Below are 17,186 nucleotides of genomic sequence, written 5' to 3'. Positions count from 1 at the left end.
GTATTCATTCATCAATCATTCATTTTATGGCATCCTACAAGTTTAACCATCATTACTAAGGTATAGAATGGGTGCCAATGAATGGGTTAGTCATTGTTTTGCTGCATGGAATTTGGGAGCAATCCCAGTCAATGAAATTCTTTTCAAATTTATTTACATTATTGTTTCTATTGAATAAAAGTGATTTTCAGGAGATTATTAAGACAAGGAAATCTTTTAACACATATTTAATGATTCGGTACAGTTGTTTCTGTACCAACTCCGCTTGCAACACCAGTTTGCAGTTTGTTCAGAGTGACTATTTACGTAATGTTTGGGGTTGTAGAGATATGAGTGACATTTCTGATGAAGTCTGATGAAGTGCCACCTCTAAAGTCTAAAACTGCAAACATTATGTAAATTTTGACTTTGAATATTGTGTAAACGGGCGTTGCAAGCAGAGTTGGTAGAGAAACAGCTGTAGCGAATCATTAGAGATGCATTAAAGGATTTCTTTGTCTTATTATTTGGATGATAATTTACTCTTTGCTATACCCACACAGCAGTTCTACCATAGTGAAACCTGGGTTTTTTACACTTGATGAATTTCAGTATTAGTCTGGTATCCGACAGTGTTGATAGCCCAGAAATCAGGTTGTGTGCTTTCCTGGAAATACCCTATCTTTATACTCTACCAGAACCTAAGATGTGTATATACACACACACACACATACAATATGTGACCGCGTGTGTATCGTTGGCGATTTTTTTCCTCCGTCTTCCCTTCTTTGGACTTTTTCTATATTTCCGATGAAGAGCTCCGCTCGAAACATGAAATCCTCTTTCTTTTCTTTCCTTTCCTTATCGTCCAATAACACTGTACTTATTCCACATCCTCGCGTTGTTGTTTTTTCTTGCTTGCTCATGTCTCCGGTCACGCAAACCAGTGACCGGAGACAACAACAACAACAGGAAGAGAGAGACAGCGGAAGGCAGTTGCTTACATTTAACAACAGTTTATACAATTTCTTAACATCAATTAAAACATAATACAATTCAGATACATTTAAAGAAAAACATTTAAACAAATTGTACAGGGTTAAAAGAAAAACAATCAACGCATTTCAACATAACACAACGTATGTTCTTTTCCCTTTTTTTTCTTTCTTTTCCACAGTTCTTTTTTTTTCTGACACAATTCTTTTTACATTTCAATAAATTACAGTTTATGTCACAGAGTCTCTTTTTCAAACATCATAATTCAAATCACAAATAAAAACAGAAATCCATCAAAAACATTACCGGCACGTTTTCTCGTTACAAACTCCTACTACAAGCATTCTAGCCTTCTCGCCGTCATCTCCCTTAGTTCCTCTTGCTTGACATGTCCTCAATCCCCTCTGTCAGTCTTTCTCACCATCGCAACCATCTCTGATCGACCCTCACGCCAACTACCCTGTTGCCAACTCAACTCCTCTCGCCAACTGACTAACTAACCCCAGCTCACCGCATTTTAAAGGGGTGGCAGATTTATTTTTTTCTTAACTTTGCTTGACCGGATAAGGGTCAGAGGTACTTTCTACCCTCATTAATTTCCCTTACCGGTGACAAGACAAAGCCCCATAACTTCTTTCTCCAGTCTCTCTGACTCCAACCAGCAGAAACTGGGTCATAACACTTTTTTTCAACTGACCTCGCATCACATACATAAACTTACATATATATCTAAATGTGTGTATATATATATATATATATACATATATATGTAAATGTATATATATGTGTGTGTGTGTATGTGTGTGTGTATATATATATATATATATATATATATATATATATATATATATAATTTCAACAATTGAGGGCAAAATTAATTAATTATTAATCAATTTCACCAAGTGTTCAGTATGCAAAGGGACCATTCAAGGCGAATTCAAATTATTACATTATATAAAAGGGCTTAGTAAAATAAATTACTTTGCCGCATACTGAACTCATTAGAAATAGCAGCTAAAAAACTTTTTTAAAGCTATTTCTAATACTTAACGAAAATCTCTCTCATATATAGTGTTTGCTTAATTCAACTCACAAAAGTTTGGGGGTAAGGACATCGAAAAATCAAATGCTAAGGTTATTTGAGAACGTACGTTTCAAGATTAGTCAAAAACAACACTTCTATCATCAGCTCAGAAATTCCTTGGTTTGGATTTGGAAACACTGAAAATAAGAACATACCCTTTCGAAGATCTGCTCGTAACTAACAGTGCCAACAAATTCAAAATAAGCAAGCGAAGAATCTCTGTTCTCCCCTTTCCACCAGCGTGGGTTAAAATCATCAAACACTATGCTTATTTCGGTAAAATCCGAAGCATTAATCAGAGGGAGATTAATTATAATTTCAACAATTGAGGGCAAAATTAATTAATTATTAGTTACGAGCAGATCTTCGAAAGGGTATGTTCTTATTTTCAGTGTTTCCAAATCCAAACCAAGGAATTTCTGAGCTGATGATAGAAGTGTTGTTTTTGACTAATCTTGAAACGTACGTTCTCAAATAACCTTAGCATTTGATTTTTCGATGTCCTTACCCCCAAACTTTTGTGAGTTGAATTAAGCAAACACTATATATGAGAGAGATTTTCGTTAAGTATTAGAAATAGCTTTAAAAAAGTTTTTTAGCTGCTATTTCTAATGAGTTCAGTATGCGGCAAAGTAATTTATTTTACTAAGCCCTTTTATATAATGTAATAATTTGAATTCGCCTTGAATGGTCCCTTTGCATACTGAACACTTGGTGAAATTGATTAATAATTAATTAATTTTGCCCTCAATTGTTGAAATTATAATTAATCTCCCTCTGATTAATGCTTCGGATTTTACCGAAATAAGCATAGTGTTTGATGATTTTAACCCACGCTGGTGGAAAGGGGAGAACAGAGATTCTTCGCTTGCTTATTTTGAATTTGTTGGCACTGTTAGTTACGAGCAGATCTTCGAAAGGTATGTTCTTATTTTCAGTGTTTCCAAATCCAAACCAAGGAATTTCTGAGCTGATGATAGAAGTGTTGTTTTTGACTAATCTTGAAACGTACGTTCTCAAATAACCTTAGCATTTGATTTTTCGATGTCCTTACCCCCAAACTTTTGTGAGTTGAATTAAGCAACACTATATATGAGAGAGATTTTCTTTAAGTATTAGAAATAGCTTTAAAAAAGTTTTTTAGCTGCTATTTCTAATGAGTTCAGTATGCGGCAAAGTAATTTATTTTACTAAGCCCTTTTATATAATATATATATATATATATATACATTTAGATATATATGTAAGTTTATGTATGTAAGCATATATTGGTCTCAAATGTTGGCATAAGGCCAGCAATTTCGAGCAAAATGATGAATTGCAGTCAATGTAATTGACCCCAATTGCACAACTGGTACTTATTTTCTCGAAATGATGGAAGGTAAAGTCTACTTCGGTGGAATATATATATATTTATAGATCATTGGTTTATATTTAATGTTTAGATATATTTTTATTACGAAATTCAGTAGCAGAACTAATGAAAAGGGCCACTAGTTCAAATCCTTTAAGAAACGGAAATTTTCAAGTGATTCTCATTTAAATATCATTCACATATGAATTAAAGTAAACTCCAATTACTTTTTCTGCATATCTTGACATAAACCATGAAGTGCTACAATAATTTTTGTTAAATCTGTCCGTCTGTAACATACTTCTGGTTTACTTTGCAACTCTCACTCTCTCCTTCTGCATGCATCTTCAATGTTTTGATTATTATAAATCTTCCACTGAGGAGGGAGCCAGTTTCCAACAAAGATACAAGACTCCATCTTTGGGATGTAATTAATACAGAAAAATTCACATTTGGAACTTGAGGAAAGTCTTGCATATTTTTACTGCACCACTCACAGATTGCACTTATAATGTACAAATTAGCCAGTCGATTTCTCTTTCTGAAAATCCCAATTTATCCAGATTCCCCTGTGGCGTATGCGAGAGATTCGAAATAAAGGCCCCTACCTTCTCTTCGCTCAGATGGAGACCCTTCAGCGGTAACGGATCCTTCAACACAGCCTGACTCGAACACTAGAAATAGCAGCTGCTTCTCCCAACCTTAACAACGTGCTGACCCATCTTCCTCGCTCGGTGACCACGATCGAAAGGCCGAATGCTACCCTACCTGCGCACGCGTCGCTGCTGCCCCTTCCGGCCAGCCCCAAGTTCCAGTCAGCTCCCCAGCTGCTGACGTCATCTCACATCCCCTTTAAGCTTTTACTAACAAAACCTAGTGCTACACTTATTATTATTATCGGTATGCATGTACATATATTTTCTGAATGTGGTTATTAAAGATGTTAAGTTAGCATTTTCAAAAATAAAAAAATCTCACCCAAGAAGACACTATGAAATAGAAAGAAAATGGTGAATCTCCGTTCTTTAAATTCCTGTTAAGAAAATTTACTAGCAAGTGTTAGTTTTTCTTTTTCTTGTTTCTTCCTTTTTAAACTTATTAGGTCATTTTCTCCACAATAATAAATGTTGTGTATTTACCTACCACTGATTTCACTTAGATCTCTCACTCAATACGCAAATAACCTAGATGACTTACAGATACTGCCCTCTTCGGTTTCCTCCATTCGATCAATCAGAAAATAGTTGAGTGATTATTTTCTAGCAACCATTTTAAAATTCATTTTATTATAAGAGAGTTTGTCACGAATGAAGTTTATCACTGCTTTTCTTCTCTTTTCATTTCGCTCTCTCACAAAATACATCCCCAGTCTCTGGCACACTTATCCACAATAGAGAAGGAGCTGGTTTCTAACCTAGATCCAAGGCTCCTTCATTGGAATTTCAATATTAACAACAGGGTATCTTTGAATGTGTGTATGTATGTGTGTATGTGTGTATGTATGTATGTGTGTATATGTGCAAATTCGTATTTTTTTTATATATGTCTTTGCATGCATATGTATGTATGTCATTATTCAGTTTTATTTCAAGAATTCCTGTCAATAGAGAAAGAGCCGGTTTCTAATCTAGATCCAAGACTCCTTTGGATTAAGCACTCTTATAAATAAATTTTAATAAATGCATGAATAACTGTCGTTTTTGACCGCAGTGGGGTCACCAGTGGTTAAACAAAATTACAGTTGGAGATAATTATTCAGCGAGCAAATAAGCTCTTTTAAGAGCTTATTCCCTCAGGCAAGACCATCAGTTTGGATGTGTAGAGTAACCAGATGGACAAATTAAAAGCAGTGAACCACCAGAAGCACCCAGCATTTACTAATCTTAAGGGCATTGCTTTTAATCACAATTCCAGACTGCACACTTCTTTGCAAATGCAAGCAGAAGTTACTAGAGCTTAGCTGGGAAGTTTAACTACACCCTCCATATTTTCTCGACCCTACATCTTCAGGTTTCCACCTGTTTCGGTCTCTTCAAATTCACCGAATGAACAGATCTTTGACTCTGAATAGGATGTAAAAATTCACCTGGAAGAGTTTTTCACCAGTAAAGGTTGACATTCTTTGAGTAAGGACTAATGGATCTGTCCACAAGATGGCAAAGAATACTGGGATGAAATAGTAATTATATACTTGACTAAATAAATAGCTTTGTGTTTAAAACTAGTGTTTTATTTTTACTTAACAAAAAAGGATATTTTGGCCAATCCAATAGAGACAGACATACAGACAGGCAGGCAGATAGATAGTTTAGAAAAGATGGAGCAGGCCGAGTGAAACAGTATTATATGTTAGAAGCCAAATTTTGCTTAAACCATTGTCTTTAAAATGTCATCATATTGAATAAAATACAATTAGGTGACAAGTGGAATGTCTTTGGTCATAGATCTTCATCAGAACTGATTTAAAACAGCAACCACATCAAGTATACAAATTCTTTGTAAAAGAAAAAGTTGATACGAGTAATTTGTAGTTGAATAACTTACTGTTTCATAAGTCTTTGGCTGTTTAACTATTGACGAACGCTTTTCGAAATTCTTTTCACGTCTGTTCACAAGTTTTATCTTCTGAGAAAATGGTTCATCAGTCACTGAACTTCTGAAGAAATTCTAAAAAAGGAAACAATTTCACATATTAATCTCTGCCTCCATATATCTGACTTTCATGAAATTTTGAGAAACAAGCATGCTGTAAGTTCTTTTTTAATATTTCCTGCATTGGAAGGCGGCAAGCTGGCAGAAACATTAGCACGCCATACAAAATGCTTAGCTGTAATTCATGTCTTTACGTTCAAATTCTGCCGAGGTCGACTTTGCCTTTCATCCTTTTGGGGTCGATAAATTAAGTACCAGTTGCGTACTGGAATCGATCTAATCAACTGGCCCCTTCCTCTAAAATTTTGGGCTTTGTGCCTAGAGTAGAAAAGAATATTCCCTGCATTGGGAATGTCTGCACTAACTCAACTATTGTTTTGTATGCCTATGGTGTTTCTGCAATATTTATTCTCTAAGCAATTTTATATTCTGTACCAAGCGGTGCATATTCTTGTACAGTTACTTGGTGAATCATTTAACACCACTTTGGCAAGTGAAGGTGAGGTAAAATATACTGAAGTATGTTCAGGATTATCTCCAGTACTTTCTCAGACGCTTAAGATAAATTGATTTCTAAATTGAGCTCAAAACCAATATCTTTGCAAGTATTTTGCTAGTCTCTACCTAATGACTTTCATAGCCCAATAGGAAGAGTGTTATAATGAGCAACAATGTTAATGACAAGTGCTTTATTCCACACAGAATAATTATTTCTAGTTAGTTTCAAGTTTTAAGTATCTTAAAACTAGCTGCTGGGTGTCTCAATGCATAATTATTTTTATCTATTTTTTAAAATGCTATCCGCTAAAATAAAATTACGCTAAATTATCTATTTGTCTGTGTTTCTGAGCACCTGATTATTTCTAGTTAACTTTTTTGCTTTTACTTCTGTTCAATATCAACGCTTTCTATTTCTTTACAGGCATAACTATAAAATAGCAAACTTTCCAGATGTAATACTGGACCGTGGTACTGGACTTTACATTCCACAAACCCAACAAAAACTTACAAACCATGAATAAAAGTTCCTAGAGCATCGATTAAACACAGAGTTAGAAGTGTTTCAACTGCAATATCTAGGTTAACTGGTAATGAGGAGATTTTCTCTCAGAAAATGGAATATTATAATGCTACTTTAGTTAGAGCAAGATATACGGAGAACCGTTATATTCTTAAAGGCAATACAAAGAAAATGCCAAAGGACAATGGACTGCACTCAAAAGAGTGTAGACTAAATAAACATCAAGGCAATATAAATCATTATAACATGTGCAGCAATATAAGTGTTTACAACAGATAATTGTACAAAAACAAATAAGGAAACGACACAGTCTACATTGTGAGTTACAAAAATTACCTCCCAGTTAAGAAAGCAAATTGTCTAAATAACTCTGTTTCCCGTGACTACACAGTAAATATCAAGTACATTCAGAGATTAGATCCTATATTAAGCATGTGTAAATAGATTAAACAAAATAATACCGAGAGGTAACATTTATCCCCACATAAATGTGAATGTTCTATTAGAACAAACTATACTGTGGTAGATACCATGCGAGAATTCTCAGATTGGCTTTTGGTGCAAAATGCACTCTTGTTTACATGGCTAACAGGGAAACAAATCCTCTCCAGCACCATGACCACCGGATTACATGATTTGAACCTTCCTTGATGGACGCTTGCCTGTTAGAGATAGCAGCAACTCATCTCCCCACCTGTGATGTATAGAATAATAGTGCCAAAACAGGCACTGGTATCGTGATTAGCTAGGGAGCTTGTTAGCATAAAAATATATACATATATACATATCAATGATAATAATAAGGATTATTACGAAGTAGCATAGCATAACCTTTAATTCTTTTATATATACAACTTTACATAGACCTGCGCATGTTTCAACTGCATTGATTAGCAACCTTTACAATTGCAACCCTACTATAATACTGGTGCAGTTTTTTCGGAGTCTTTATTTTAACATTCTTCAATTTTTAGTTCCAGGTCTGTATGGTTTTACAGTACAAATCAATTCCCAATTGATAATATAGTCTTTGTTTCTGTCTTTAATAGACCAGAATAATTTACTAAGACTTGTTTGGAATCTTAGTTTTATCTCTAAATGAACTCAAACGATTTCCAACTTTAATATATTTTTTTTAACAAAATGTGGTTTTTGAAGTTTCAGCTACATGCTAATCCCCAAACAGTCCTATTCACTGGGACATCTTACATTTGTATACCTTTTCTACTATTTCATAGCAATGCTCTCTCTCTCACTCGATCTATCTTTCTATCTATTGATCTATTTATCTTTGTTTATCACCTCTATTTCTATAAGCCTTTCCTTATTTCACTTTTATCCTCATTCTTTTTTCTCAGTTACTTTCTCCATTCGGTCTTTTTTGTGAAAATTTTTACTTTTTATCTACTTAATATCAAAATTACAAAGAAATTTCATATTTCAAGTTTCATTCAATCATACACACACAATACAATATACATATCGCGTTATTTGTTTTCATGTTAGAATTTCTCAATTCAGTATATAATGTTATTGCTTGCAAATAGTGAGCTTGTGTTATGATTTTTTAACTGACCAAATCATGTGTTTCAATGTAGTTAAAGTGTCATTGTCGATAGTGCACTCAGAAATTAAGAAGGGCCACCAGAAAGGAGCAATTAGCTTGTGGACGTGTAGCTTTATACTTTGTAGCAAAAAACAACCAATGATTAAAACTACTTTGAGCTATCGGTACCACATAGTAGTGAGGTTGCATGGCCTAGTGGTTAGTGTGTCGCACTCACGATCATGAGAACGTGGTTTCAATTCCTAGACCGGGGGGGGGGGATCAGTAACTAATACTGCTGTGGATCTTATTCATTTCATCTGTCTTTGTTGCGGGCAAGAATGGTGAAATTGTTGACTGCCTAACTTATCTTGAACAAGGAGATAATTTATATTAAATTACTCTTTTCATTTAAAGCTTCGAAAAAGTCATTTCATGAATTTGAAGAGACTTTGTCAGTGAGCATTATATATTTGAGTGAAAGCAAGAAGGGCTTTTATTCTGCTTCTCTACTTTATATCAACCAACAAGAAATAGCGAAAACAACCTGAAAAATTAACTAAAGAGTACCTCAGTTTGGTGGAAGATGAAATACCTGAAGGCAATGAAAGAGACTGAACTCATATTGATGCTGATACTCACCGAATATGTTTTCTTGCAATTTGAGATATTAGTACTTGGTACGGTAACTGGAAATATATATAAGATGTTTAACACAGTCTTCGATGATAATAATAATGGTGGTGATGGTGGCAGTGGTTATAATGAGTATGATGGTGAATTGCTGTTTTCCACAAGGGTTGCCTGTGAGGATCTAAAGGGAGATGAGGAATATCCTGTTTAAGATGGTTTTAAACTTTTAAGCTTGTTCAACACCCGGGCAAAGCAAAAAGAATTGAGCAATTGCAAACTCTTTTGTCCTCTCATTAATAAGGGCGGAAAAAATTATCATTAGTATTTGTAGGAAGCTGGTATTTGCCAGTTTGAAAACCACTAATTTAGTCACAAGCCAACCCTGATCCTGTAGACCTGCGATTGATGCAATTCACTGCCACCATTCCGCCTTTTATTTCAGCATAGAATCTAGATTATCTATTGTTATTTACTTTTCATTAAGATGAGTAGGGTGTTAGATGAAAAAGATTTGACTGATGTTATTAGCATGTAGAGTGACTGCATTGAGGTTCCCTTCACAATTCGGTGGGGGTCAGGAAGATTATTCTTGGGCAGAGAGAAAGAAGAGAGAGAGAGCCAATGGTTGCATAGACATTTCTTCTTAGCTTGTATTTTTAGTACGTAACTATATATTGAATGGATAGAAATTAATATATTTTAGCTTTTCCTTGATATCAGCGATTTCTTACTATTTTAGTGATACCTAAAAGCGAATCGGTGACATATGCAACGGTATTTTCACATAGATTCATGACAATGGCTTCTCTTTACTCTATACACCTTGACCATTGTCATGCATTGAATTTCTTTCCTTATGCCAACTATTAGAACACTTGTTCCCCACAGAAGTTATATTAACTGAATATATTATATTCTTTATTCTTTTACTTGTTTCAGTCATTTGACTGCAGCCATGCTGGAGCACCGACTTTAGTCGAACAAATCAACCCCGGGAATTACTCTTTGTAAGCCTTACTCTCTTTTTGCCAAACTGCTAAATGGTGGAGACGTAGACACAGCAACATCGGGTGTCAAGCGATAGTAGGGGACAAATACAGACACAAACACACACACATACATATACAACGGGCTTCTTTCAGTTTACGTATACCAAATCCACTCACAAGGGTAGAAGACACTTGCCCAAGGGGCCATGTAGTGGGACTGAACCCTTAATTATGTGAGTGGCAAGCAAGCTGCTTACCACACAGCCATATAGATAGATAGATAGATAGATAGATAGATAGATAGACAGATAGATAGATAGACAGGCAGGCAGACAGGCAGACAGACAGATAGATATTGAGTAATGGAGGAAAGTGAAATGGGAAAAAAATCTTTCCAGAACATATTGCTTTCAGTCACTTTTGAGACTGTCGATCTACAATAAAGCCCAGTTTAATGGGTCCCCCACCATCATTCTATATAATTGTAGAATCCCTTCTAATGTCCACTAGCTAATCAATGCATTAAAAAGAACATGATTTATAAGGACACTAAGTGATGGAGACGTAAACACAGCAACATCGGGTGTCGAGTGATAGTGGGGGACAAACACAGACACACACACACACATACATACATACATATACAATGGGCTTCTTTCAGTTTATAAGAATACACAAACCTTTCATTAGATAGGAACTACACCCAGTTTAAATGGAAATTTTACAATAAAAATGTCTATTCATTTAAAAAACCCAATAAGCGCAAATCTATATCCCTAGCTGAAATGACATGGGGCTTAGAGCTGAGGAAATCCCATGCGAAATTTCTTGGTTTGAGAACTGCTTCCCCCTATATGAGTGGAATGGGTAAGTGCCACATGCCCTCAAAATCATAAACACTAGGGATAATGTAGTAAAGTAACATAACGAAATTTTGATAAGACGCCCGCGTAAATAGAATAGAACTTTGGGAAATTTTCATTAGCTTAGTTGTTTTTGATTTTTGTTGATTTTGTTTTTCTTATGATTTACCTTCTCTCCTAAATGTGAAACTTTGAACACTGATATTTTACATCCTGACTCCCTCACATAAGCCCACCCATTGTTTAGTTCATTTCAACAATATTAGTCAGGATCTATTACTTCTAACCTACCCCAGATACATAAAAAGTAAAGTGTGTGTGAGAGAGAGGAGGGGGAAGGCTGATCTGAATCTAAACAAGGTTTCAGAAGCAAAGGAACGATGCATTAAAGTAGGTCTAGATATACTATACTTTAAAACAAAGAGGAGATGGTCAAAGGTGGAACGCTTTTGATGATAATGTTGCTTATCTCCAGGTTAACTTATTTTGGAGATAAACAACACAGAACAGGTGAGGAAATATAGTCCTGTACAGATTTGGCAAAAATCAAACTATACGCTGTAACTGTAATACTTTCAGCTTAATGAGAGATGATCATATTTTAAAAAAGAACTGTGTAATATTTGAAATAGAGGACTTACCAATGTTGAACTTGCCAAAAATATTTGGCTTCACTCCGATACTGGAATGTGCCTTGAATCGTGACATTTTCGGTTCTGAAGTTATAATAAAAATGAAAGATTATTTTAAGAACTAACAATGCACCCTGGTGTTGCCCTGATATTATGACCTACAGCCACATTGTATTATTTGTTCCTTTCTTATGGGCAGAATCGGCACACGAGGAATATCAAGTAAACCAATCTTCTTTATAAACATGTTTTATGGTCATTCTCTAATGAAATACCTAGCCAAAGATAAGCCCCTGTACCTGGCTTTTGTTGACATGGAGAAAGCCTTCGACAGGGTCTCCCGACCCCTTATCTGGTGGTCAATGAGGAAACTAGGGATAGATGAATGGTTAGTGAGAGCTGTGCGAGCTATGTACAGGGACGCTGCTAGTAAGGTGAGGGTTGGCAACGAGTACAGTGAAGAATTCCAGGTAGAGGTAGGGGTCCACCAAGGCTCAGTACTCAGCCCTCTCCTATTTTTCATAGTCCTCCAGGCAATAACGGAGGAATTCAAGACAGGATGCCCCTGGGAGCTCCTCTATGCTGAAGACCTTGCTCTAATTGCTGAGTCACTATCAGAACTGGAGGAGAAGTTTCAGGTGTAGAATCGAAGGGCCTTAGAGTCAATCTAGCTAAAACCAAAGTCCTAATAAGTGGGAAGGTAGACAAATCTCAAACGCCTTCAGGTAGATGGCCCTGCTCGATCTGTAGAAAAGGCGTAGGTAGAAACTCTATAAGATGCACCAAGTGTAAGCTATGGACACATAAGAGGTGCAGCAAAGTCAAAGGAAGGCTAACTAGGAAGATAGTTTTTGTATGTGGCAGATGCTCAAGAGCAATAAACACTGAAAATGCTCTGAGAGCAACTTCTGCCACATTCCAGGGAGAAAAACTAGAAATAGTTGATAGCTTCCGTTACCTAGATGACCAAGTCAGTAGCAGAGGCGGGTGTGCTGAAAGTGTAAATGCTAGAGTAAGAATAGCTTGGGCAAAGTTCAGAGGGCTCTTACCTCTGCTGGTGACAAAAGGCCTCTCGTTCAGAGTAAAAGGCAGACTGTATGACGCATGTGTACAAACAGCCATGCCACATGGCAGTGAAATGAGGGCCGTGACTGCTGAGGATATGCATAAGCTCGCAAGAAATGAAGCCAGTATGCTCCGATGGATGTGTAATGTCAGTGTTCATACTCGGTGCAAGAGAGACGTTTGCACTGGTATGGTCATGTGGCGAGAATGGATGAAGATAGTTGTGTGAAAAAGTGCCACACCCTAGCGGTTGAGGGAACCTGTGGAAGAGGCAGACCCAGGAAAACCTGGGACGAGGTGGTGAAGCACGACCTTCGAACTTTAGGTCTCACTGACGAAATGACTAGAGACCGAGAGCTTTGGAAGTATGCTGTGCGTGAGAAGACCCGGCAGGACAAGTGAGGCCATAACCGTGGCCTCTACCTGGGATGTAGCCAGTCCACTTATGCATGCCTTTCCTTCTTGGAACACAAAACTCTACTTGTGAAGACCTGTTGATGCAAGTGAGAATCGAAACCGATCAACATCAATGGAAATTGCAGCTGTGATACCAGTGCTGGTGGCACGTAAGAGAACCATCCGAACGTGGCCGTTGCCGCACCGACTGGCCTCATGCCAGTGGCACGTAAAAAGCACCAGCCGTTCGTGGCCGTTGCCAGCCTCGCCTGGCCCCCGTGCCGGTGGCACGTAAAAAGGACCATCTGATCGTGGTCATTTGCCAGACTCGTCTGGCACGTAAAAGAACCCACTACACTCACGGAGTGGTTGGCGTTAGGAAGGGCATCCAGCCGTAGAAACATTGCCAGATCAGACTGGGCCTGGTGCAGCCTTCTGGCTTCCCAGACCCCAGTTGAACCGTCCATGGAAAGCGGACGCTAAACGATGGTGATGATGATGATGATATACATACATATTTTTATACATGCATACCTAGACAGACAGACAAACAGAAAGATGGATAGATGGATGGAATCCATGGATGGATGAATAGATTGATAGGTAGGTAGGTAGGTAGATAGATACACAACAGACAGGAAGCAGGCAGGCTGGCAGACATACAAACAGATTGGGAGGAAGAATTTGGCTGAATAAATATATGTTTATGTTAATGAATATACATATAATAGATATTCTCATATCTTCCATCTTCCGTCTCTCTCATTAACCACATACACAACGAACACTGTCGGCTTTGATGAGCGTAAGGTTATATAATCGGATTGTTACTTAACACTCTGTTGTTCTCCTAGCGTGAAACCGATTGGTATGATCAGCCATGATGTATATATAATACTGCACACATTTCAGATATATATATATATATATATATATCAATTCACAATGGAATATAGTCAGGACCAACTCCCTTTTCTTGACATTCTAATCATTAAAAAAGGCGTCAACATTGAAACTGACATCCATTACAAACCCACTGACTCTAAACAATACCTTCTATTCACCTCCAATCACCCAAAACACACAAAGACAAATATCCCCTTCAACCTAGTGAGAAGAATCTGCACTATTGTCTCAAATGACACAACACGAAATAGAAGACTCCGGGAACTAAGGGCAATTCTTCTCGAAAGACATTACCCGGCATCACTAGTAGACAACGGAATAGAACGGGCCAAATCAATCAACACTCAAGACCTACGAAAACCCAAACACATCCACAGTACAGTAAATAGCCTCCCCTATCTCTCAACACACAACCCAAGGAATGCAGAAGCTTACACTATTATATACAACAACATTCCACAACTAAATCAAGACCCACACCTGAAAAAATTACTGGCAGCTCATAAAATAATAAAAAGTAAGAGACAACCTAAATCCCTAAAAAACCTCCTCACCAACGCAAAATTACACAACACAAACCCACCGCCCACCATCAAAAAATGTGGTCGCCCCAACTGCAGGACTTGCATCCACCTCATTGAGGGATTGACGTACAAGTTCCACTCGGGACACACATTCATCATAAAAAATAATTTCACGTGCGCATCAAAAAATTTAATCTACGTCATAAGGTGTGAAGGATGCCACGAAGACTACATAGGGCAAACGAGCCTTACCCTCAGAGAAAGAATGACAGTTCACCGACAACAACTGAGAGACCCCTCCACAAGACAGATACCACTAAGTGGACACTTAGACCTTTGTGCACACAATAAGTCCCCCAAATTCTTAGTCTTCCCACTATACCAATGCTCGGACAACACCACAGACCAAACATGAATAAATAGGGAAAGTAATCTTATTCAAAAATACAGACCACAACTAAACATACTCTAACATACCCCCTAGGCACACATCCAGAGCAAGCACACAGGGACACGCGCACACTTGCAGCATATCATGCAGGCAGACACATGCACGCATCGGCACACATAGGGCACACTAGCGGGCATTGACCACACACATATGCGGTACGCACACACATGCATTATATATATGTAGGTTATGTATGTGCGTGAGTGTTGTGTGGGTTGTGTGTGTGTGCGCGCGTGTGTGTGTGTATGTGTATGTATTTATATGTGTATATGTTTTATATATATGTATATATGTGTGTGTGTATGCATGGTATATGTGTATATGTGAGTACATTTTTTGTGTGTGTGTGTGTGTGGTATGTAGATATATATGTGTGTGTATGCTATATGTATGTATTTTGTGTGTGTGTGTGTGCATTATATATATATGTATGTGTATATGTGTAGATATATATATATATATATATATGTGTGTGTGTGTGTGTATATATATGTGCATTATTTGCATGTGCATTGTGTATATGTATATTGTATGTATGTGTATTGTATATGTATGTGTATATTATGTGTATATGTGTGTGTATGTGTGCATTGTATATATGTATATTGTAGGTGTGTTATATATACATGAATACATGTATATATAGTGCATGTATATATATGTATGCATTGTGTATGTGTATGTTATGTGTATATATATGTTATATGTATGCGTATGTGTATATGTATACATTGTATGTATGTATATTGTGTGTATATGTGGTATATTTATGTATGTGTATGTAAACACTATATATATGTATATATGTATATGTGTATATGCATTGTCTATATATATATATTATATGTATATATTGTGTATGTTTGTTATATATATGCTGTGTATGTGTATTGTATGTATATATGTGCCAGGTGTATTTGTGTTGTATTTATATTATGTATGTATGTGTACGTGTGTGTGTTGTGTGGGTGTGTGTTATATGTGTGTATATTATATATAAATATATGTTATATTTGTGTGTTGTGTGTGTATATTATATGTGTGTGCGTTGTGTGTGTGTGTTGTGTGTTTGTATATTATGTGTGTGTGTGTATGATGTGGTGTGTGTGTGTGTGTGTGTATGGCCCGCACACACGCGTAGACGCGCGCGCACGCATATATACACACACCATCCTACCCCCAAAAATTCTTTAAACAACTCACATCTATTTTCGCCACCTTGGAACCATTCAAAAACAGCCCCCACACACACGCAGACGCTTGTATACGTGTGTGTGCACGCACACTCACACCAGTCTCACCTCCATACAGGCACATATATGCACACGCAGCACCATGTCAAAGGCCATCCACACTCATACGTGCGTGCACGCGCACGCGCGCACACACGCACACACAACACCATGACAACCACACACACTTGACAAACAGACGCCATCTGACCAAATACTACAGACATCTATTCACACACACGCAGAGAGACACATATATTCACCTCATCCTAACCCCAAATCATTGATGCTTGAAGGAAAGCCAAAAACAGAAAAAAACCGATACATCTTTCTCAATTCAACATTTCTGCTAAAACGGACAGGTCAGTAAACAAACTCGCCTTGAATTCATAATATTCTGTACTGACCCTGAGATGTATAATATATTTATTTTAATCTTTTCTGCCCATTTTTTCAAATATTCTCATCATACTGTTGTACTTTCTTATGTCCTTAGCATGTCCTTGTTACCAAAGACTGTATATATACATGTAATGTGGCAATTATGTAAAAAGCTTTTTTGAATTCATAATATTCTATGTTACTTTTGACAATTTTTTTCCAAAGAGTGAAACCGGTTAAGTAAATAAACATCTTTTAAATTGCATTTTCAAACCTTCTTTCGTATATAATTCCACTCATGCGATACCCCACAACGCAACTTTGTTATATATATATATATATATATATATATATATACACACACACACACACATATATAATGTATGTATATGAAGTTACATATAAGAGATCAAAGTGTACATATATATATATATATGTATGTATATAGAGAGAGAGGGGGAGAGAAATATTAAGTATATGAT

General features: G+C 36.8%; 1 protein-coding gene across 2 annotated transcripts in view; it reads right to left on the bottom strand.

Annotated features, from left to right (window-relative positions):
- The window catches only part of LOC115228492, a 29,415-nt gene that overhangs the window by 5,292 nt on the left and 6,937 nt on the right, over nt 1-17,186 (bottom strand). For both annotated transcript variants that reach the window (XR_004997219.1, XM_036498952.1), the window contains exons 2-4: nt 11,759-11,833; nt 9,275-9,321; nt 5,958-6,080 (exon numbers count right to left, since the gene is read on the bottom strand). Coding sequence is in view for 1 of the 2 variants with exons in the window: in XM_036498952.1 (XP_036354845.1) it covers nt 5,958-6,080; nt 9,275-9,321; nt 11,759-11,833 (245 nt within the window). In the remaining variant the exon portion in view is untranslated. The remainder of the gene's footprint in view (nt 1-5,957; nt 6,081-9,274; nt 9,322-11,758; nt 11,834-17,186) is intronic.

The sequence above is a fragment of the Octopus sinensis genome, unplaced genomic scaffold (genome assembly GCF_006345805.1).
Source record: "Octopus sinensis unplaced genomic scaffold, ASM634580v1 Contig10755, whole genome shotgun sequence".
Taxonomy (NCBI): domain Eukaryota; kingdom Metazoa; phylum Mollusca; class Cephalopoda; order Octopoda; family Octopodidae; genus Octopus; species Octopus sinensis.
The sequence above is the reverse complement of the archived record's forward strand: the minus strand, read 5'-3'. Positions and strand labels throughout refer to the sequence as shown.